The sequence below is a fragment of the Cyprinodon variegatus genome, unplaced genomic scaffold (assembly GCF_000732505.1).
Source record: "Cyprinodon variegatus isolate N-32 unplaced genomic scaffold, C_variegatus-1.0 Scaffold175, whole genome shotgun sequence".
NCBI classification, from domain to species: domain Eukaryota; kingdom Metazoa; phylum Chordata; class Actinopteri; order Cyprinodontiformes; family Cyprinodontidae; genus Cyprinodon; species Cyprinodon variegatus.
This window is the reverse complement of record NW_015150628.1, coordinates 131,969-156,142: the sequence shown is the minus strand read 5'-3', so window position 1 is coordinate 156,142 and position 24,174 is coordinate 131,969. Positions and strand designations below refer to the sequence as shown.

The window sequence follows — 24,174 nt, the reverse complement described above, 5'->3', positions numbered from 1 at the left end:
TATATATATATAAAATTTCCCATTAAACAATTTAATTTACCTTTTTTTTATATACGTTAGATAATTAAATGTATTGCAAAATAAACAAGGACATAATGAAATGTAAAAATAGATAAATGTATTGTAGAACACCCCATTAAATAATGAAATCTCACATGAATTTATTTAATACACCATTTAAAAAAAATGAATGTAGGATTCAACTGTATATGAACATAAAATAAATCAATTTACCACCAAATAATGAAGTGTAAAATGAAATACATAATCAAATGCTCTTTTAAATATAGCATTAAATTAGTATTAAAAGATGGAGTCTTGTGTTTGTGAACTAACCAAGCTTGTTTGGAGGATAATTCCAAAGATGGAGAAAACTCTTTGAGGGGATTGCTTAAAACCCATGAAAATTTTTTTTTCTTTAGCTATTGCTTTATCTTTATGAATTATTACTCTAAAATATTCGACCTCTTTCCTCACTTTTATATTACACAGCTGTTCCAAGGAATAATCATGAATGTTTAATAAAAGTATTTATTAATAAAGGCACGCATACACATACATTAATAAAGGCAGACAAAATACATTATTTAGTATTTTTTCAATATTTAAAGAAGGGCTTGAAATATATAATTTTTATGAATAGGTAAAAATAAAATCTGATTTTTAGTAAAATATTTATTTTTCTCCCTTTTCTTTAGAATTATATGCTTCTCTGTGTTGGTCTGCTATTTCAAAATTTAAGCAAACAATCATTTTCATTATTTTAACGTAGTGAGATGAAAACAGAGAAACCATGTTTGTCAATTATCTTTTCCTTCCTTACTATTGAAGGAAATTTTACCAATTTTCCTTCAATAGAAGTTTAAACCTGTTTTCGTTACATTTTTCTTTTTTGGAATATATATTATTTATCTTATTTGTTTTGGTATTTGAATAAAACAAAACATTCTTTGCTATTCGGGAACGTTAACTGCTCAATGCCATAAGGACTACGTTTCCCACAATCCCCCACTCCACGTAGGCAAAAGGCATCTTACGTTGAAATGCCTCTTCTTGTTTTGACAGTTTCTTTTCGATAAACCTCTGCACGGATACTGAGCTTATCCGGGATACAGACCACCGGGAATTTCAGTGGCTATCCACGGCGAAGCTACGGTATTTTACCTTTAATATTTTATTAATTTTCTTATACAACTGTATTTTATACTCTAAGACTGATTCGATGTTCTGCTAGTAGCTAACCCCCCTGACTTCTGTCAGCTAACTAGTTACCCTTCTAGCTAGCTAGCCACGCATGCTAATACACATTTACTAACGACGCCTGAAGAGCGGAAAAGACTACCGATCAGAGACATGTTCGTTTTTAAAAGCCCTCATTTGAACCTTCTTTGTGCCGTTGCTGGGTCGGTGTTGGTGTCAGTTTAATTAACACAGGGCAGCTACTTGGAGAACTATAGCAACACTCTCAGCTTCTGGTACTAGCGAGAAATATTCAGTCACACGTGAGATTTAGGTTGATTTGAAGCATCTTTGATTAGGCAGTAGCTTAGCCTCACCAACAGGTAAAGCTAACAGAAAATGTAGGGAAATGCTAATCCTGGATCGACCAACTTTCAGATTAGCTGCTACTTTGGATTTTAATCTGTTTGAAGCTTCGAATCGGGCTGTAAAGCGTTTTTTTTCTTTATTTTTTTTTAAAACTCACCAAGGCTGATCACATCAGACCCTAACCCCGCCTGATCTTTATGTTATGACAACAAATGATGTATTTGAAAATGAAACCAGTTGGTGGATTCTAGGGGATTTTTGTTTGGTTTGCAGTGAATGATGATGATATGACTCACTGTTACCTTATCTGTATTTTCTCAGCCACTAGACTTGTTTGATTGTGTGAGTTTGTTTAAACCGGCTGTATAGATGATGGGAATGACAGAAAGTCTGTGCTGGGGTTCATGATGGAAGCTACCTGATGTTGGAGATTGGGCTGTTTTTCCTGTGTAGTCCTGTTTCTCTGACTGTGGCTGGCTGGATGGGCTCTCCATCCTCTGACATGGGAGCTGGATCGTCTGCCTGGCTGTGTGTTTCCTGGACGGGGCTGCCTTTTACAGCTGCTTTTTGTATTACTGCTTCTGTCTTCTTGACTTTCTTATTTTCGTTAGTCCAACAGTTTGTAATGTTCTTTTTTGTTTCCGCATTTTTTTTATTTTACTTATTTATTTTTTCCTACTTGCTTTGATTCTGTTTTATTTTCCTATATTTTAATCATGTAAAGCACTTTGCATTGTCTTTGTACTGAATTGTGCTATACAAATAAATTTGCCTTGCCTTGCCTTGAACCCCGCTCGCACTTAGCATGGTTCTGCTGGAGGTTTCTTCCTGTTAAAAGGGAGATTTTTTCCTCTCCACCGTCGCTACAAGCATGCTTAGTTTTTTAGATAGCATCTGAGTCGATGGAATCCACTGGTATTTCTTGGATAGAAAACTTTTAATCAGTTTGACTGTGTGATCTGGTTGAACTGTAAAGGGCCTTGAGATGACATTTTGTGAATTGGTGCTATACAGATAAACTGAATTGAATTGTTTACAGATGCTACTGACAGTGCAGTGAGCTGATTTAGGGAGCCCCTTTCACCATGGCAGATGGACATGATGATGATGTCATCCACCTGGGCAGCTTCAACGTGCACCGTAGCCAAGGTGAGAAGCATCACTTCCAGCATCTTGAATGGAAAGAGAAAAAAAATACCATGATTGCTTCATTTTCAGCCATATTTGAGTTTCGTTCAGATAGTATTTTTTTGCTCACACATACCTTTATTTTTTGACTCCTTCCAATGTTGAGGTTATGAAACAAATATCAGCATCAGAAAATTATCAGGCACTTATTTCAGATTAATAAAGCTATCCTAACTGTGTGGAACAGTTTTGGTTTCTGAGATTAACTTCAACAAACACACACAGGTGGAAATGTTTTGTGTTGTTTAGTGCTCTATGATCCGCTTCTCTGTTAGTGACACGTGTGTGTGCGTGCAGGCTCTCGTGCCGGTCAGAAAGAGCTCATCACCATTTCTGATGACTCAGATGAGGAACCTGTGACTTTTCTACCCGGTAGTCCTGTTTTAGTCCCTGACGACGCAGATGACGACGACGTCAGCATATTAGAGGTGATTGAAGTGATTTTTTTTCTTTCCTCTACAGGTTTCCTTTTTTCACTTTTAATGATTTTGTTGTTTTAATTTCCTCACAGCCGCCGACTCCTCCTGCGCGAAGGAATATAATTCGCCAAGCGGCCAAATGGAGCGGCATCTTACACAATGTCGGAGGTCAAAGCAGCGCGACGGCTGCCACCGTGGACCAGGGCTCCACCCCCTCTACCTCCAGGGACGCCAAGATGAACCAGCCAGCCGTACCTGCGACGCCTGTCTCGCCATCGCACGCACAGCCTCAGCCAAAGTTTCATCCGTGCGCCCGGCGACGGGACGATGTGTTGGACCGCTCTGCAGACACCCCGTCTACCTCCACGCACGGCAGCGGCACGTCGTCGGATATGGCCAGAGTTATTCCGGTTCAGCCAAGCACATTTGGGCCGCCGCAGCCCCCTGCTGGCTCCTCGGGACATTCGCTGCAGCGTAAGACCACCGCCTCTTCCAGTGCTGCACAATATAACAGCACAGGTACGGCGATCGCTTCTTCCTCCTCAACGCCTCAAGAAACGCCGTGCACGAGTGGACTACGGGTACCAGCCAGTACTCAGGCCAGCACTTCATTTGCACATGTTCAAACTCCCGCACGGACTCAGCCTCAGCCTGGTACTTCTGCACAGCTCCAGACCAGTAGAGCCCCACCCACACAGCCTCAGCTCATCCAGATCAAGAGGGTAAACCTGCTCGTTCTTCCGCAGCAGCCGAGCATCCAGGCTTCGGCTCTAATAACCCAGCCTCAGCTGCAGCCTAGGCCCACGAACTCCATGCAGCCCGCCTCGCACAATCAGATGCAAGGCAACCTGGTTCAGATTGAGCCGCAGCCCCTGGCCCAGGCCCCGGCCCAGCCTGTAGCTCGGCCCGCTCAGACGCCTCAGGTCGTACCAGTCGTCCCGCCCGCAGTTCTTATCGCAGCTGCCCCAGAGAGATTAGGTCCTCCTGAGGCAGGTCACCGGATTATCCTGGGGAGTCAGGCGCCTGTGGAGGCTGTTCCCAATCCCCCGCCGCAGGCCGCAGCCGTTCCTCCACCGGCCCGCGTCCACAACGGCAGGCAGCTTAACCCTCGAGTGCCCAACAATGGAGGAGAGGCCGGGCTCCCTCCGGCCCCGAACCCTGAACAAGTTAACCCGGCCCCCGCTCTGGTGGCGGTGCCCCCTGCACCTGAGGCTGCTCCCCAAATAGAGGATGCCAGACCCGGACCCTCGGTCCCCCAGGAAAGACCAGATCAGCAGCCTCATGTCAGAGCCCTTGTCGCCGGTGTTGTGAGTAACTCTTCTCTGTTAACCACCCAGTAGAGCTGAAGTATTCACACCTCGTTTTTCACATTTTTTCACATAAAAACAAAACAAAAAATAACTTAAAAGTTTGTGTTTTATTGTTGCATTTTAATACAAAGTAATTCAGAACTGTAAGGAGGAAGGAAAATGTTGCCGTTTTTAAGATTTACTCCAAATTAGAAAAAACAATAATAATGCAGCTGCTTTTCTTCTGATTCCTTCAGTTATTATTTAGTGCAACCAGATGCCAACAGAGCTTAACTGGTAATAATTGAATGTCAATGGAGACTTTACTGACATTAGTGAATGAGTGGCATCATCACTGTAAAACACGACGGTGGGAATACACCCTGCTATGGGAATACTCATCTTCATGGGTCTGAAAACTGTGAATTTAATTTTGATCGTCACATTTTCAGCCATTTTGTTGCAAATAAACGTCCTCATGATGCTGCCATGTAATCAGATGGTTTAGTCAAAGTCCAACAGCAAGGCCAGATAGAAGCTCTGGGGAAAGATTGACACTGAGGTTCCCAGATGCACTGGGTCAGTATGGAAACATTTCTCTCTCTGTAAGGGGGATGTGTGCCCACAGCCTGATACGGCCACCTCTATGTTATAAGGCTGTGTTCAGTGATGAAGCCTTAGTTTTTTCTTTACTGAATTTATATTGAGAATCAAATGGCACATAGGTGGGCGGCCTCTGAGGAGGAAATCTGTGCATCATTCTCCTTCACACTATGATGAATTGATCTATCGCACCCGACCCCCTCCAAAGGTGTTAGGATTTTTTGTTTTAGCTTCAAAAACGTTTAGAGAGGTGTCAATACTTTCACAGAGCTCCATGAGTAAGTTGAATTGAAACCATTTCTGGGTTTTTTCTGTGTCTTCTCCAGCTGGATCTCCTCCCAGATGTCCAAGAAGCATATGTAGCAGAACTGATCCTTAGACATAATGTGAAAGACTTGAATGAGTAAGAAGCATTTTTTTTTTAAAGTAGAAACAATGAACGCCATTTTATGTCTCTGCAGTTCTTCCCCTCACATGCTCTCTACTTCCAGGATCTGTAACCTGCTGCTGGAGAATCCAGAGTATCCCAGGAGGGAGACGGCTGCAGCCACAGCTGCTCCCAGCAGCATCCTGCTGGAGTCAGGAGACACCCAGGCGGAGGTGGGAGGTTTTTCTGGCTGCATCCATTCCTGCTTCATGTAGGCTCTCCTTCGCTAAACCGAAGGGTAGCAAAATAATTAAGGGCCATTTACTGAGCAGCTTTTCCATTTCACGTCTTTTGGTTGTTTTTCTCGGCCTACGTGTGTAGATTGACCTGAGGAGCCTTGTAGCAGTGAGTGTTTTCGCTTGTGTCATGTTTAAAGCAATGAAGGACCCGTGTGATTGTGCTTTCAGGTGACTGAGGATCTGTTTGACTATGCCAAGCTGAGCACAGTGGGGCCGGAGGTAATCATGCAGGCCGCTGACTTGCTGATGGCGGACTTCAGAATGCTCAGCTGTCAGGATATTAAATGGGCCCTGAACTCCCTGAAGGGACACTATGCAATCACACGCAAGGTAACCCTGCTGCTGGATCACAGCATGCATCTCAGAAATCCTGCCTTCGTCCTCCCAACCTCTTCCATCTACCTCATGTTTGGATTTGATTTGCTTCTTGTTTGTAGGCCTTATGTGAAGCTCTGAAGAAGTGGCAGGAATCCGGGGATTCTTCAGGCAAGAGGCGACGGAGCAGGACCTCCACGGAACGCTGGTACATCGATTTCCATTTTCAGCAAGGTAAAAACACGACAAACTGGTTCCTCCTTCACACCGAACTGCTCTGATCTATGTGGCCTTGTTTTGATTTTTAAAAGCAGCTGAGTTTTTCAGAATGGTTTTCATTGTTTCATTTAACCCTGTTTGCCCATCAGGTTCGTTCAAGTTGGACAGAAGGATGTACTTTTTGGAGAACGACCGCCGCTACTGCAGGACCTACAAAAATCTGGAAGGTTCCATTCAGAAGGAGCTGTCGTTCTATCAGCAGAAGGCCAAGGAGTGGGCAGAGGTAATGATCTGTTTTCATGCTGAACCCATTAACCCTACTGCATTGAAATAGAACATGGCAGCTGATGATCCAGGCTTCGTCTCTTCTCTGTTTTATTATTGCTGATGTGATGTTTTCTCCAACAGCGACTAGGGATGGGCAATATGGCTTCTAGATCAGGATATTTTGTGGTTCTATCATGATAATGATAAAATCGATGACAATAAAACTCTTTATTCAATCTTTGAAGACGTTCTTAGCTAACTTTAGCTGCAACTTAAAGCCCCAGCAATCTCCACGATCGAAAACGGTAATCCTGGAAAAAAAAAAATTAATGCAGACCTAAAACAGACTCCTTCAGGACACCAGTTACATAAAGAAATGTTATTTATATCACTAAGCCTACTGTAGTAACAATATTTAATCATATTATTTGATTCTGCCATTGCTCCAACGGGGGAAAAAAATATAATCAGAGTGATTATTTCTGTTCTTTCAAAAGCTCACTTATAAAATCAGATAATCAACAGACAACTTTATAATAAATTGCATAGAAAACCCTACTGTATCACAAATTCAATTCAATTCAGTTTATTTATATAGCGCCAAATTCACAACACATGTCATCTCAAGGCACTTTACAGTTCAACCAGATCATACAGTCAAATTGATACAAAGTTTTCCATCTAAGGAAAACCAGTTGATTGCATTGACTCGTTGACTCAAATACAATCCCTCACACTAAGCATGCTTGTAGCGACAGTGGAGAGGAAAAACTCCCTTTTAACAGGAAGAAACCTCCAGCAGAACCAGGCTCAGTGTGAGCGGCCATCTGCCGAGGCCGACTGGGGTTCGAGGAGACACAAAAGATACAAAAAGCAGCTTTAAAATGCGGCCCCGTCCAGGAAACACACACCAAGCAGACGAGCTCCGAGCCAGCTCCCATGCCAGAGGATGAAGAGAGCACATCCACCCAGTCACAGGACTACACTGGAAAACAGGCCGATCTCCAACATCTATAAACAAGGGTGTTGATGGAAGCAGCACAGCTGATATTTCTTTCCAGGATGACGTCACAGCCAAACAGGAACAGACGAGGCAAAGCTACTCTGAGGAAAAGCAGAGAGAGCAGAACGTTAGAGATTGAACTTACAGATTCTGCAGAATAGGAGAACAGAGAGAGAATGAAGCAGAATGATGAAATGGGGGTCCCTATGTCCTCCAGAAGTCTAAGCCTATAGCAGCATAACTATAGAGATAGCTCAGGATAACCTGAGCCACTCTAACTATAAGCGTTATCAAAAAGGAAAGTTTTAAGTCTAGCCTTAAAAGAAGACAGGGTGTCTGCCTCACGGACTAAAACTGGTAGTTGGTTCCACAGGAGAGGAGCCTGATAACTAAAAAATCTGCCTCCCATTCTACATTTAGAAATTCTAGGAACCACTAGTAAACCTGCAGATTGAGAGCGAAGTACTCTGTTAGGAACATAAGGAACAATCAGATCTCTGATATAAGATGGAGCTTGGCCATTTAAGGCTTTATATGTGAGAAGGAGGATTTTAAATTCTATTCTGGATTTAACAGGAAGCCAATGAAGAGAAGCCAGGATAGGAGAGATATGATCTCTCTTTTTAATTTTCAACAGAACTCTGGCTGCAGCATTTTGGATCAGCTGAAGGCTTTTAACTACAGTTTGTGGACTTCCTGATAGTAAAGAATTACAATAGTCCAGCCTTGAAGTAACAAATGCATGGACTAGTTTCTCAGCATCACCCCTGGACAGGATACTTCTAATTTTTGCAATGTTCCTCAGATGAAAGAAGGAAATTCTAGAAACCTCTTTGATATGGGATTTAAATGACAGGTCCTGATCAAAAATAACACCAAGATTTTTTACTTTATTATCTGAAATCAGTTTAATCCCATCCAAATGAAGTGACTGGCTAATCAGCTTCTTTTTCAGAGACTCTGGTCCAAAGACTATAACTTGTGTTTTGTCTGCGTTCAGAAGGTGAAAGTTAAGAGTCATCCAGGTTTTTATGTCTTCAGACATGCCTGTAATCTATGTAATGGGTTAGCTTCATCTGGATTTATAGACAGATATAGCTGGGTATCATCAGCATAACAGTGGAAATTAATCCCATGCTGTCTAATAACTCTACCAATTGGGAGCATGTATAAAGTAAAGAGAATTGGTCCTAGCACTGATCCCTGTGGTACTCCACAGGTAACCTTTGAGCATGTTGAAGATCTATCATTAACATGAAACAAACTGAATTCGATCAGATAGATAAGATTTAAACCAGCCTAGTGCTGTTCCTTTAATTCCAACAAAATATTCAAGTCTTTCTAAAAGAATATTATGGTCAACTGTATCAAATGCAGCACTAAGATCCAACAGGACGAGCACAGATACAAGTCCATTATCTGAGGCCATGAGAATATCATTAGTGACTTTCACCAGAGCTGTTGATGAGCTCTAAAGCCAGACTGAAACTCTTCAAAAAGTTCATTATGGTGTAAGTGATCGCAAACTTGTTTGGCAACTACTTTCTCAATTAACCAAGTCATCTGGGGTCAAGAGACGGTTTGTTAAGCAGAGGTTTAAATACAGCAACCTTGAAAGCTTTAGGTACATATCCCTGTAACAGAGATAGATTAATCACATCTAAAATGGAGGAGGAGATCAAAGGGAATACCTCCTTAAATAACCTGGTTGGAACTGGATCTAACATACAAGTTGAAGGCTTAGATGAAGACAATAATTTTGCTAATTCAGAAAGTTCAACTGGATCAAAGCAGTCTAAAGTGATACTGATAAGTCATTTTTTAGGAGAGTTTGTCCAAGTTTTGGATTGTAATGACATTTTTATCAGATGTCCATTACATTTTGGTGATGATCCTACGTGGGAGTATTAGGGCCAGGTTAGAGATTTTTTTTTAAATTTTGAGAATGACACAGATAAGTTTTCAAGTTATTTTATTGTGATGTTGATTTGTCCATTTATTTTTCCCTCTGAATTGAATCAGGGGTGTCATTGTTTCCTGAACAGCTGATTTGCTTCTAGCTGGAGCGTTTTCTAGGAATTCAGATCAATCCTGAAAGCTAACCTGCCCTGGAGCACGTTTGCCATTCAGAGTACGTTACCATGGTGACTAGCTCAATAAGAATGAATCCAGGCTCATGTTTAAACCTGTCCGGGTTAAACCTGACGTTGTCTCGCTGACCCAGTAAACCTGCTTCGTAGTACAGGCCTCTGTGCCATCACCGGTCCGCTGCTTGTCAGCTGGTGTTGATGCAATCCTTCTGTTGTTTTGTTTGTTTTTCTCAAATGTTTCTCTGTGAATCACGGCGAAACTATTCTGTCACGATATGGTCGCCTTGAAACCGGATAGAGTAGGATCGCTTTATTTACACAGAAATTCAAAGCAAAACTCTATAAGTTGATTTAAAACAACAACTATTGCAGCTGCTGCAAAAAACTTTATTACATATCAATAATTCTAGCTTTATTGCATATCTGAACTCTGCAGACGTGGGGTTCCTCAAGGTTCACTTGTTGGTCCAATTATTTTAGCTGGTTGTTATCTGGTCAGCAGTACATACTAATGCTGTATTCTATCTCCTTTTTTGTCTATATGTATCTATAAGAGGGGTCTGCAGCCTGTGGCTTAAAATTAGATTAAAATGATCCTGATTAGTTTTTAATCTAAAAATAAATTGGATATAATGTACACAACAGAGTGGCACTAATGAATATAATATATAGATTTTTCTCTCTCTCTCGATAAGAAATTCATGAAAGCACTCAGTGTGAAACAAACCTATTTTTCGGCTTAAAACACAAACTTTGAACATTAATGCTGATACAGGCACTTGCAGCTTATTAACGTTTTAATGCAACTCTCCTACTTTCCAATAACCTTTCAATTCTTATCTTTTGACCCTTTTTAACTGAATTTAAAAACTACTTCTTTCAAATGAATTTACAGAAGCTAAAATATCATCCATGGACTCATTTAGTTGTTCAAAAGCCAAAATTAAACTTACTTCCCACATAGGAATATATTTTTGTATTTGTATTCATGTAAATCTTGTGCTTCTACACCTCGTTGAATGATTGGAGGAGGGGGAACTGATCCATACCCCATTTGTTAGGGGTATGCAAGTGACCAAAAAGGGTAATTTACTCCATAAAGTGTTAATATTTAAATTGGCATCAAAAAGAAATAACATTTCCATTTATAATGTAGTATAAAATATGATATTAATAAAAATAGAGATGACTGGCTCTGGCTCATTTATCTGATCCAGCTAAATGGCAAAGATGACTCTGATATATATCTCTCTGTGTTTGTCAATGACACATTGAAGGTGAAATAAAGGTAATAAATGAAAGTCTGAGTAAAGGTTCCTCTGCTAACAATGATCTGTTTCTGTCTCCAGCATGAAGACTTCCTCCTGGCGCTGCAGGTCAACGAAGATGAATATAAGCAGGTATGGAAACATTATTCAGCAAGAGGGCTTAAAATGCTACAAACCAGAGCCAAACGGATTGCTGGAGTTATTCAGCTTTGTGTATCACAAAGTTACTGCTGCACCTGGTGTGTGTTTGTGGTTCAGGACTTCCTTGTGTTTCATGTTCTGCTACTTTGAAACAGCAGAGTGAGGGGAAAAACAGAAAACCTCAGGGTCACTCAGGTTTTTTAACTTTAACTCTTCTCTAATTCCCTAAACAAAGAAAATAACCCCAGTCTGTTATTTAGTTCTGTCTGTTTTCCTCCCTTATTAAAGCAGACCAGTTTCTGATTCTGTAAATGGAGCCAGTTTCTGTTCCATTCTTTAGGCATCTGAAAGGCTCTTTTGAGCACATCTCAGGATAAGTGAGCGACGTGAAGAAGTGGAGACAGGATTCTTGTCTGAACCATAGCTGTTAATTCTCCCCATAGCAACCGTGTCGTTAGAGATGAGGGTTATCTCAGCATTGCTTTGACATTTGGGCTGATCGGATGCTCTATTATCAGCCCCCTGCATGACCCACACTGTTCTGTCACATAGATAGGTTTCAGATAATCAAACATATTGAGCTACCTGATAAAGATAAGCTTATTAGATAAGAAAAGCAGTTTTCAGAGGGATGATTTAATTCAATAAAGGGAAAAGCTTCCCAGGCTCTTTAAAACAATAATTCCTCTCTTTGCTAAATCAGGATTTAACTGTTGCTCAATTCCAGTAAGAATTTACACCTGAGCCACAGAGTTATCCAAAATAATTGTTAAATAACCTCTCTGATAGCTGACTTATCTCATGGAATAATGCATCACATAGATAAAATAAAAAAGTCTCCATCAGAGTGGAAAGGGTTACAGAGCCAAAATGACATTTCTTGCATCCCCTCGATCTGACTGCGCTCCAACCTTTTCAACTCCTAACAAAACAAAACCCAAAACAGTCTACTTTAAATAAATACTACTACCATCTTTAGAGCATCATAAGAAGCATCTAAACTATAAAGTTAAGGTGCTTATTCTACTATGTAACAGACTGCAACATTGCTATCAATATATAAGTAAACTAGAAAAGCACTCGGAGAGCGCAGACCTCCAAGCGCCACATTTTGCCTCATATTGTGACTTAGACCTATAACTAAAACTCACACATGATCTGCATCGTTACCAAAAATTAATGAATTCATTGGCATGAGGCAAACCTCTGCTAAAGATTTCCTTAAAATTCTTTCATAAGCTGGTGCAGATTCTCTTACATCCAGATCAAAGTCATTCCAAAAAAAGTTAAAAACAATCCACTGTAGTTTGTTTCCAAGTTTGAAGATGTTTCTCTTCCCATCCAGAAAGCTTTTTCAATTCAAAATGTCAGAAATGGCGTTGAATTTGAGGCTTTATACTGTAGCCCATCAAAACCTTGTTTTTGTTCTTAAAACATGTAAATTGACACTGACGAATGGGTCCACCCCTTTAGAAGTACCAAAGGTGCACCTCAGTCCAAGCATAAGTGACTGCAGCCTCTGGTGTTTGTTCTGCTCTCACCTTCTTTCTTCACTCTTTCTTGTTTGATCAGCAGATCCAGCGAGGCATAGTTCACCTTTCCTGTATTTTTGTCATCAGTAAATTACTTTTGGATCCAATGCTGAAGCCGTCACTGTCTGGTTTAAGGTGGAACTCCTTGTTCCGCTAAATAATGGTAGAAAACCTTTTAAAAAAAAAAATCCTGCATCTCGATTGATTGTTGCTTGGACTGAGGTGCACCTTTGGTATATTTCATTTAAATCTGTTCATAACTTTTCGAGGTGTCCTGTACACAGACTGACAGACACAAACTGGACTAAAAGCATAACCTCCTTGGCTAATGAGTCAACCAATACATATCACCACATATATCAGCCAATATGTGAACAAAAAACGAAGCTTCGCTAACCGATCTATCACTATAGCTGAGAGTCAAACCTGGAGGCGATGTGAGGTTGATCTCTTCTAGAACATCCTGAGGTATGTCCGTCCATTAGTACCGGGGCTTAAAGCCCAGTCACACTTCACCGCCACCTCTGACTAAACAATAACGGAGTTGATATTCTGGAGTTATCAGTTCCACAGCCTCACTCTACTAGCATCTGCAAAATGGGTCTAAAGGGGGCGGAGCAGGAGCGTTTAGTGGATAAGGGCTAGAAAAACTAACCTGATGCTAAGCTAGCCAGTCGCTAACCTTAAATGCTCTAAGCTTTTATAGCCCAGAGCTGCAGAGCTCCTGCCGTCACAAAACTTCAGAGCCAACACCATTACGCATCACAATTCAAATGCAGTACACTCGTTAAACATGAAGAGGGCGCCAAAAAGATGTACATTCTCAAAACCACACCTAGGAAATATAGATGCCAATATAAAACATCTGTGTATTTAGCTTTAGCTTGTAAGCAAAGCTAGTTCTTAGGTTACAGGCGCAGTTATAAATGCAGATGTGTCCAAATTCTGACTCGAAATAAATGTGCTTGATCTGAAACATTTTAAGGGTGAAAGGAAGCAGAAGAGATCTGTGAAGGTGTGAATACTTTTTGACACAGCAAGCGTACAGAGCAGGATGAGGTGACGGAGTGTGGGTGGATGGGTAAGTCAGAAGCAGATCAGAAACCCGGTTCAGTGCAACCGTGTAGGTGGAGATGATGAACCGTTTAAAACCAGTTTGGTTTAAGACCTTTTTTCAGCCTCATTACCGCCCACCTTCAAAATGATAAAGACACATCAAGGCCTGTCTTGGATTTATGTAAAGGTCAACAGAAAAGGAAACGGTTTGCTCCGTTTGTTTGATGTAAAATGAAGGAAAATCAAAACTGTGGGTTCGTGGAAGAATGATTGATTTTCTAAGTGGCGACGTGCTGCTTAGGTTTGGTTTTTGGAGCGCCTCCTTGTATCCATAAATGAATGCTTTCTTTTTTCCATGAATTCTCTTTTCTGTCCCACTGAGCTTTTAAAACCTCAGTTGGCTGCAAGGTTAAACGTCTTCTCTCCGCAGGACGGTCAGCTGATCGAGTGCGGCTGCTGCTTTGGGGAGTTTGCCTTCGAGAAGATGACGCAGTGCTCAGATGGACACCTGTTCTGCAAAGAGTGCCTGGTTAAATATGCTCAGGAGGCAGTATTCGGCTCTGGAAAGGTACAATCCAAAGGTTTCTCACATGCTCCGATCTTTCAGTCCGATTTCTGTGTAATTTATTAGGGGTTTTGTGTATCAGAACGAAACAAAAAGGTTCAAAATTAAATGAAAATAAATAAATAAATACATTTTTGTTGTCGCTACTGGTGATGGAGCAAACATGGCTTCCTTTTAAAGGAATGTGTTCTGCTGTGAGGGGACCAAATCCACTGAAACATGGTGGTGGCGGAATCATGATGTTAGGATTTCTTTAAATAGGATCTAAATATAGAGCAACACGGGATTTTCAGATTTTTTGGGGGGAAAAAACATGAAAAACAACCTTTTCTTTATTATTTCCCTTCATTTTTTTCCCAAGTTAAAGGAGTGTGAATACTTTCAAAAGCCACTACTGCCTGCCCTATTAAAGGATAATGCATCATATTTTTAGTCAAATTAAAGTTGGAGAGTTGGAGATAAAAACAGCTTTATTTGGATGGATGTGATGTTTGTGAGCCGGATCTTGGAGGCTTCGTCCAACGTGAGTAATCTCCATATCAGTTAGAGCCTGTATTTATGTTGCAGTCGGAGCTGAGCTGCATGGCGGACGGCTGCCCCTGCTCGTACCCGGTGTGTGAGCTGCAGAAGGTCCTCCCCGACAACATTCTGTGTAAATACAACGAAAGGCAAGCTGAGGAGGCGGTGGCAGCCACCTGCGCTGATGAATTAGTCCGGTGAGGGGGTGTGCTGATTACCGGTATCGCAGGAAGCAAATGCAACAGATGTTTCTTTTCACTCCCTAACCGGCTTTTCTGACTTTTCGCAGGTGTCCATTTTGTAACTTCCCAGCCTTGTTGGACAAAGACATGTCTCTGTTCAGCTGTCCCAACCCTCGCTGCCGCAAGGTCAGTCCCACTCCTCCATCCTCACCTCAGATTCCCCTGTGATGTTGGTATTTTACACAAAGAGCCTCCATCTAATCAAAGTGAAGGTGATTGATGAGCCGCTTGGTGGAGGAGCTAACTGGCTCCTCCTGGGGAGGTCGCCACCTCTCCCTTTTCCTATCCCGTTATCTCTGCGTCTCCTCCTTCTGTCTGAGGAATGCTGGGGGGGCTATCACGGGAATTCCAATCTAAAGTGTCCAATGTTGGGTTGAAAGACTCAAACACACAAAAATGCAGCCTGGTCTGGTTCTTGCAACATAATAACAGCCCAGATGTTGTTCCGTCGGTGAGACCTTGGCTCTCTGCTTGTGGGAAGATCAAACAGATGATAGTAGAAACAAAACACACAGACTTAATGTTTGTCTCGGTTACACAGAAATGTTAGTCAGCTACGTCTCTGCTTTGTGTTAAACGGTCAGTTTGCTGAAGAGGAAAGTTATTTTTCCAAATAAAAAATGAAATGAAATGCTGGTTTCTGTTGGAAGGTGTTTATAAACTTTAGACCTTATCCTGTGTTTGAATCCGCATCATTTCACTTTGGAAAAACTGACAAACTAAGAAATACTTGTTAGTATTTTCTCCATTGATTAATTGGATTGAATTTCCTAAAAAAATTGACTAAATATAAAAGAAGTTGGAAAAATGTTTTCCAAAACTTTAAGCAACACATTAAAAATTCCTTTTTTTTCCTCTCTTTTTTTTTTCCTTCATTTTAAAACCTAAAAAATGAAATGGCACTATTTTTTTTATTTTAAAGGACCAATCTTTGGTTACTATTTATTAAATATGAGCTATCTTTCTCTCTCTTTAAAAAAACTTAAATGGAATGTTTGTTGCTCTAAATGAGTTTATTAACTGGAGGGAATTTAAAAATGGCTCTTTAGATTCTAAAGGTTTCAGACCCTTGATATAGCCCATTATGAGGAGTTGGAAGAAGAAAGCACGGTTAAAAAATATGTTAGACTTAGACTAACTTTACCTGGAGAGGTTTAGTGCTCGGTTGGGTTGTTCTCTCACCGTCCTGTCATCCCCAAACCCTCCTTACTCCCTAATTAAGCTGTCTCCTTAACAAACCACGGTAGTGGCAGCATCATGCCTGTGGGGTCTTTAGCCCAGACAGGGGTGAACAGAAGATGAATGGAGCTTATTTAGAAGCTGCACATCCCCCCAGAGCCGCATCAGAGTGGAAAAGATCAATTTGTTGATATATCCTGATTTTCAGCTGCCCAATAAAATATCAATCTTTAAGTTTCGATTTTCGAAATAAAGATGTTTTAAACCTAAAACGATGTGGATCACTTTTGCTGTGCAGCACAGCAGCATTTCTGTAGTAGAGGCAGTCACAGTGGAAGACATGGACTGATTCAAACCCCAAACAACATGGATTCTGATGAACATATACAGCGCTTGCTTATATCTATAAACTTCATGTTGATAGCTGGGAAAAAAATTGCAATATATATTGATATTGCAATATTGTGATTATATCGTATTGTGACCCAAGTATCGTGCCACGTATCATATCACAACACCTATGCCAATACTCGCCCATAGGCGTGGTTGACTTTAAAACATGTTAGGATCTAAAACCAGAGGAGGATCTGCATCAGAGCTGAGAAAATTCCCAGTTTATGGACGAACAGTGTGACTCCAGCTAAAAAGGAATGAGAATAAATTGTAGATGTGTGAAGCGAGCAGAGACGGATCGCAGCAGAACCGGTTCTACAAGGTACCACCACCCCAGTGCCACGAGCTGGGCTTCCATTTATTTGGAAATAGGAAAATAAATTTGCTAAATTTAAAGTGGATCTACAGCTTGAAGAAGACCGGAAGTAGTTGAATTATAGTGGCACTGCATATTTTTATTTTTTTATATTTCCTTTGAATATGGATATAGATCATGTGTTTACATCTTCCAGAATTATTGCGTAAACAAACGTATTCATGTGCAATTTTAATGTTATCATTTATTAAATAGAACTAACACAATTGTGGGAAAACTGCACTTTTGAAATTAGCAGAATATCAGCTTAGTTATGCTCTCATCTGTAATGGAAACGCAGATACTGGTTGTTTCCATGGAAACTTTCCAGGCAAACTTTGGGGGGGAAATCTAAAGCTTCAGTCAGTTTCCTTTCTTCTATTTTCTGCTTTTGCAGGATTCTGACCAATGGATGAAGCTGCTTGTTTCTGAGATACTTAGCAGACGGAGTCTTGTGTCAGTGCCTGTATTCAACCTCTAGGTGGCGCCAGAGGCTCATTGATCAACCTTCGCTGTTGTTCTGTTGCACTGCTGCTCAAATCATGACCCAGAACTGATAAGTTTCTGGTTTCTTTGGGCCGGGCGTGTTTGTTTCACAGCAGCAGGACTTTTTTCACCCCGTGTTTTTTATTTCCTCTTCTATCTGGCAGCAGTCTGTAAGCTGCTAACCTCTGCTTCTTTATTATGTGTAGAAACTCTGTGTTGTTTTTTCCTCACACACCTGGAAACGGTTAAACAGATGCAGGGACCAGTTCCAGACAGCCGTTAGTCTGTTGCCTCCCAGCCCGCAGGGTCTACCTCTAGGGAGGGGCTCCATTATGTAACCAACACACTCCCCCCTAAGCCCGCCTGCTCCATCCATCCAGCCTCCCCCATTGGTCGGCTGAGCGGTCCACCTCCCTGCTGCCGGGTTCCTACTGGTTGGAGGAAAACAGCTCAGTTAATTTCAAATGTTTGTGCTCTGTAGTGACCCAGATCCTCTGGCCTGTGCCCCCCCCTCCGGCCCACAACCAGAACATGGGATGTTAACGTGATCCACATGCATCGGGCCCATATCTGCTAACAGAACAGAACTTAAGATGGGGAGGGTTTTTACCTTCACCTGTTAACATGGTGCAGCCTCACACTGCAGCCTGTTTGACTGGCATGTAGTGATGTTTAAGCTTTAATTAGTGCAGAATTGTAAACCATGGATGGCTGAAAGGAGACCAGAACCATAGAACATGACTTCCTGCAGCTTTTTTATCTCCACTTCGCCATAAAAGGCAGCAGAGAGGGGTGTGAACACTTTTGCGACACATATTAAGGGTCTGGTGTTTCATTCAAAGTTGGGGCGCCGTACAGCACCGTTAAACGACCCCTCCTCCTGATCGTCAGCTCTGCAAACAGCCTTATAAGGGCTGCTGCAGCAGTAAAGAGCATGAATAGGAGGAGAGGAAAGATAAGAATGAAAGTGGCTCTGGGTGGGGGGGCAGAGAGTGCAGAGCGGGCGGGTCTGCAGAGGCCGGGCTTTTTTAAAGTCAACGTTTCCTCTGCGTTCATAAGGAAGTGTGGCCTGTCCGACCTCTGACACACCTTAGAGCTGCGTCAGGTGAAGCATGGCGAGGCGGGCTAAGCCACGCCCCTTTTTAAGGTCGGGCTCTGACGTCCTCCGTCTGTATTTTTAGCTGCTCTATAAGAACTCAGGTGTCTTCCTGTCGCTCAGTCACAGACTGGCTTTGACTCAGCCTCCTGGGTCCTTCCCCTCTCTCTCTCTCTGTCACCCCTAGGGGGCGATCTTTCTCTACTCTATCTCTTCTCACCTCCTGTAGCTTTCCCCTCTCTCTTTGTTTCATCTTGGGTTTTCTTTTCTTTATTTTCCTATCCTCTCCTCTTCCTGTTTTCTTCCTCATCTCGTCCTTTAGAGCTTTGCCATCTCTCCCGCTCCAGATGCCAACAATAACTATTCCGATCCAGTCCTCCAGCCTTTGGCTGAACTTGCAGCTTCTCTCAGAACCGCTGTGAAGGCAAATAAGAAGCAGCTTTATGCAAACTCTGCAACCATGCAGGCTCAAACAGTGCTTGAAGGCTGTGGAGGGTGATGAAGGTGTGACTGTCTCCCCATGCAGAGGTCAGAGGAGATCTTGCTTCACGCCGTCGTGCATCGGCTGTCATGTGTTGCTCTCTTCAATATTCCATGAGCGCCTCAAATATTTATGGCGACAAGACTTTAGGTAAAGGTTAGCGAGGGGAGAGAAAGGCGGCGGATCGGAGCTGAGGTTCAGCCACCTCAGCCGCAGCTATTTGGGTTCTACGCTCTATGAGGCAAAGCAGAGCTGGAGGACAGAGTTCATTCCTGTTTCTAGGCAACCAAGCAGCCGCAGACAGACATTTTGCGGCAAAAAGCCGCACCTAGATGTCTGCGCCGGTGAAAATGGGGAGTCCCTGCAGTGGACACAGCAGCAGCATACAGAGCAGACGCTGAGGGGTAAATGGAGGGCTTTTTTAGAGGGAGGTGTCCGAGAAGATGGATTCCTCTTTAACTTCACTAGCAGAAACTGATTTTCAACTGTATTCTATTGGAATACAGAAAGTAGTGAATAATAATGTGGAAGGAGAACATCAATCCCTTCTACTCTGATGCCTCCAAATAATGCACTTAAACCCATTTAAAGGAGACATAAAATATTTGAGGGAGGTACTCTTGTCAGATGACATCAGGATCTACCTTTTTAGCCTGAATCCAAAAATGTAGTAGGGGCAGAAGAAGATGAAGGTCTGCAAAAGAACCTGAGATTATATGGAGGATTAATGTTGGATTGACTGAAAGTAAAATTGTAAAGATTTGTCGATTTATTGAACATCTATTGAACTGACATTTGTTTCTCCATTTACTGGATAAAAATGACAATGATGATAAATATTAGTGGACAAGTTTCAATTCAAACAAAAAAAAAAAAAAACATTTATTAACAAATCAACCAAAACATGAACAGTGGAATCGAAGATGGAGGAAGCAGAAATGCATTCAGTTAATCTCCAAGTATGGCTGCTGGATGCATTAATGAATCAGTGGACATGCGCAGGCGTCGGCCCATATAAGACAGAAAGCCTAATGTATGCAGGCTGATGTTTTCCTCTATCAGAGACGCATACAGTCAGATTACACCTTCTGACGCTCACTTTGTTGTTTGTTTTGTTCTGATTTTCTTTAGGAGAGCTGCAGGAAGTGTCATGTCCAGTGGAAGCAGCATGTAGGAAAGACCTGTGAGCAGGTCCTGGAGAGAGACGAGATCCGGATGAGGGTGCTGTTGTAAGTGGAACCCCCCACCCCCCGCACACATCTGGTTTTACTATTAGAGAAGCTATAGACTAATGTAAATATGGGGATTCAATGAAAAGCTTAATCTAATCTCCTATAAACTCCGACTTCCTTCAGCCAGAGATTTATTCTGATTCTTTGTCCACATTTGGATGTAGAACCTGATTATGTTCTCCTGTCCCTCTCAGTAAAGGATGCTGAGTAAACATCTCAGTTTCCCCGGATGACGCTCTGGGAAGCAGCTGGCCCATCGGGCCGGCTGCTTCCTTTCAGCCCGACAGGCTCTAAAGCAGCACTTCCTGTTTTCAGAGCAGCTTACTTCCTGCTGCTGAAAGCTGCAGGAAGAGGTCTGGTGGAAGGATCAGTAGTCCTTTAGTTAGAACAGAGGAATCACTAAAACATTCAGAGCAGTTCGCTGTTTCCCACTGGCTGGGTTGGAAATCACTGCTGGTAATGCTAATGCTAATGCTAATGCTTGAATAAGTAGAAAATAAAAAATGAATGCCCGTAAAAGTAAATAGTGGAACAATTCTGTCAGATCTGCAGCCATTTCATCCACATTCAGCTCCAGATTGTTTCTGAATCCTCTTCCCTCTGTGTTGCAGCGAGGAGCGGATGACCGCGGCCCGGGTCAGGAAGTGTGTGAAGTGCGGGACGGGCCTGGTGAAGTCCGAGGGCTGCAACCGGATGTCGTGCCGCTGCGGCAGCTTCATGTGCTACCTGTGCCGAGAGCCCATCACGGGCTACAACCACTTCTGCCAGCACGCCCGCTCCCCCGGCGCCCCCTGCAGACACTGCCGCAAGTGCTCGCTCTGGACCGACCCCACGGTGCGTCTGAAAACAGAGCTAACTGCTGACTCCTTGTTACCCACAGCGGCTTGGCTGCAGCCTCTCTGGCAGCCAGAGGCGTCATTTAGCTCCCAGCTGGGGAGGGAGCTGGAGAAGCTCCAGTAAACCTTGGAGCTGGCGAAGAGCTCAGCCAAAGGAAGGGATTAACAGTCAGACCAGTGCAGAGATGCTCCTACCTGCACTGAACACATCCACCCATCTACTCACCTTCCCACAAAACTGTGGGGAAATTCAGTATTTTCCATTTCAAAAGTACAGAAAACCCTGAAAACAGAGATTTTGTTCATGCTGTATTGGCATGACAACCAGCTCTTGTTTTTGAGGGGGACAGTTTAGATGTCTGTCAAATTTCTAATGGAAAACTAATGCTTCTACCCTAGAGGTAGAAGCATTGTGTTTTTTGGTTGGGGTGTTCCGATGACACTCAGCTCAGTATAAACCTGTTTTTGTTTTGTTTTTTGGGTGTTTCTGCAGCAAGACGATGAGAGAATCATTCAGGAGATCCAGAAGGAAGGTGAAGCTGAGCTGAGTAAGAAGTGCGCAGGTCAGTAAGCTAACGATGTTGTCATTGTTTCTCCCAACTTTCTCTCTCTGCGCTTCATTTTCATTTCCTGCCAGAAGAAAAATCCGATTCTCAGAACATTCTAAGCTGACATGCAGAGATTCATCTGAAGACATTTGACTAATTTAGTAATTATAACGCAAAAGTGAAAGTCCTGGAGATTCATGACACTAAACAAAAAGCCAGTTCTGAAGAAGCTGGCAGCTTAAAATGCTGCATTCGGCTTATTTCATTTTAGACTTATGAGAATACCAACAGAAGGAGCAAAACGCAACGGCCGGATTAGGGCTAAATATCTCACATCTCTCTAATCATCCCTTCCTTCTTTGTAGTTTGATTAAAAAAAAGAAGAAAAAAAAAGAGAGAGATGTCTGTTTTTTTTAAACCTTATTTCCTTTTATTTTCTTCTTCTGTCAGATAATTCAGGGAAGAGGGTCGGCCCGCCCCCGGAGGTCATCCCTGACACTAAACGTCCCAGAGTGGGTCCACCCCCGGAGAACCCAGCCCAGCCCAATGCCCCGGCCCCAGCTCCTCAACCCCCACAAGCGGTACAAGCCCCCCTGTTCGTCCCTCCGCGCGCCCGCTACCACCCGCCGCCGCCTCCACAGGCTCTGATCTACCGCCCCGTCATCCTACCTCGACTGCCCCCGGCGCCTTACGTGCCGCCGCTGCAACACCTACCCCCCCTGAACAATAACAACAACAACAACCAGCACAACCACAACCCCCCCTTCAACCCCCACCACAACATGGACCTGCCCATGCATTACGGACCCCCACCACACTACTACAGACGCTACTAACACTGTGTGGTGAGTTTGACGCCCCCCCTCTTCTTTTTCCAGATGCAAACACTACGTCAAAGCTTTCATTTCTGATCAACAAACCTTTTCTTCATCATATCATCAAATCATTTATGACATTAAGACTCTTATTTGCTCTCTGCTGATTAAAGAACTGAAATATTCAAGAGGACTTTCCCCCTTTTTTTCCCTCCATTTTTTTTTCTCTTTACAGACCCAAAATAAACGAAGGACAGCTGAGAATGGAGGAATTTTGTCTGGTTTCTACAGATATTTTTCAGTAATAAAAATGTACAAAAGTAAAAAAAACAGAGAAAACCTTGATGCTAGCATTTCTTTCTGTATTTTTGTCTAACAGCTGTGAGTTTTCTAATAAAGTTTTGTTCATGTTGCCTCTATATTTCCTCCTGCCAGCCTGTGCCTCCACCCTCTCCTGCTGAAAAACAAACGGGCTGACTCACGTTAGCCGAGCCCAGAGGCTGAGAACCAATCGGGTGCAGGAGAGGGGGTTTCTCTGCGCCAATCGTAGCGTCCGCCAGGCTTTGTGATGTTTTTCAGAGAGGTTTTCATCCTTTGTTCAACCAAGTGTGCTGAGTGTGACAAATCACTTGGCCACACGCCGTCTCCTGTTTCAGGACTGAGAAGCTCCACTACAGCCCTGGGCTCCAAATGCTGTTAGTCATGGATTGCATGAGGAGGAGGATTTTTTTGTTGTTTTATTTATGCGTGAGCCAGGATTAGATTTTAATGAGATCGTTGGTCTTTAAACAACAGCCAAGCCTGAATGACTTGAGTAATCTTAGTTGTATTTAAAGCAGATGCCAAAGGGGGTTTCAGAAGGCAAACTAAAAGATAGCTGCCTTTAAAGATATGCTCTCCAACCTTAAAGTCATACAGTGACCCCTGACCTCTGACCTTGTGAACATCCAAACAGAAGGTCCAGCATCATGTGCCTCCATCTGAGTCAGCAAACAGTAGTAATTTCTTCTAATCGGCTAAATCCATCTTCCCTGACCCTTCTAAAGAGAGCCCTCTCCATAGCATGATGCTGCCACTCCTATGTCTTCCTGTGGGTTCGCTTTCTCAGATCAGAAAAGTAGGGGGTTGTTTCTTGTTTTGTTTTTTTTGTTTGTTTTTTCCAGTATCCACCTTAGTTGTGGATTTCAGTAGCTCCTCCAGAGTTGCTTCTCTGATTCATGTCTGCTGTGTCTTTCACCCACTCATTTACACAAAGATCGGTCTTGCTCACTACTGTGGAATTGAAATACGGTGTGTCCATTGGAGTGAAGTCGAATGCATTTTTCTCAACAATAATGTCCTGCTTTCTGCTGACCTATTGCACATAAATACATTTTAGAGTTTTTGCTGACAACAGAATGAGGTGTACAAAAGTTTGAGATTTCGGCAGAATGCTGTTAAACTACAACCTTTTTAAGGCCCTAAGGATCCTGCAGGGTCTCCAAAATGAGGCTTGTGGATTACAGCTGATGGGGATTAAGGAGAATTATAACATAATGACTTTTAAGGACTTTGTTAATTTATGCAACAAAGTGTCTGTGGAGCTGATGCGATTAGGCAAAAATAGAGTATTGGACCAAAGCTCCATGTCAGTCATACACAGAGGATGGAGAGGGATTATAACTAAACCATTTATCACCATGATGATAGCAAAAAAAAGGACTAATATCCATCTGAAAGGAAAGTGCCTTAGATTTATGCCGCAAACAGATTTAATATTTTACTTTTTAAGATTTTTATTGGAGATGGGTAAGGTAAAGATACGTTTTTTAGAATGTTATTGT

At 42.4% G+C, this 24,174-nt stretch overlaps 1 protein-coding gene across 2 annotated transcripts; it reads left to right on the top strand.

The window, feature by feature from the left end:
• The first annotated feature begins 1,022 nt into the window (after positions 1 to 1,022).
• Positions 1,023 to 22,770, top strand: rnf216 (ring finger protein 216). 2 transcript variants are annotated; one of them, XM_015378636.1, is made up of 18 exons: positions 1,023 to 1,155; positions 2,588 to 2,697; positions 3,034 to 3,164; positions 3,248 to 4,462; positions 5,374 to 5,450; positions 5,539 to 5,647; positions 5,882 to 6,043; positions 6,151 to 6,262; positions 6,397 to 6,530; positions 10,957 to 11,007; positions 14,035 to 14,172; positions 14,737 to 14,885; positions 14,978 to 15,056; positions 20,052 to 20,149; positions 20,764 to 20,986; positions 21,482 to 21,551; positions 21,987 to 22,381; positions 22,587 to 22,770. In XM_015378636.1, the coding sequence occupies exons 2-17, from the start codon at positions 2,634 to 2,636 to the stop codon at positions 22,370 to 22,372; spliced, it is 3,198 nt and encodes a 1,065-aa protein (XP_015234122.1). In that variant the 5' UTR covers positions 1,023 to 1,155; positions 2,588 to 2,633; the 3' UTR covers positions 22,373 to 22,381; positions 22,587 to 22,770. The 2 variants fall into 2 exon arrangements, with proteins under 2 accessions (XP_015234122.1, XP_015234121.1); XM_015378635.1 differs by having other exon boundaries at positions 21,987 to 22,770.
• Positions 22,771 to 24,174: the final 1,404 nt, after the last annotated feature.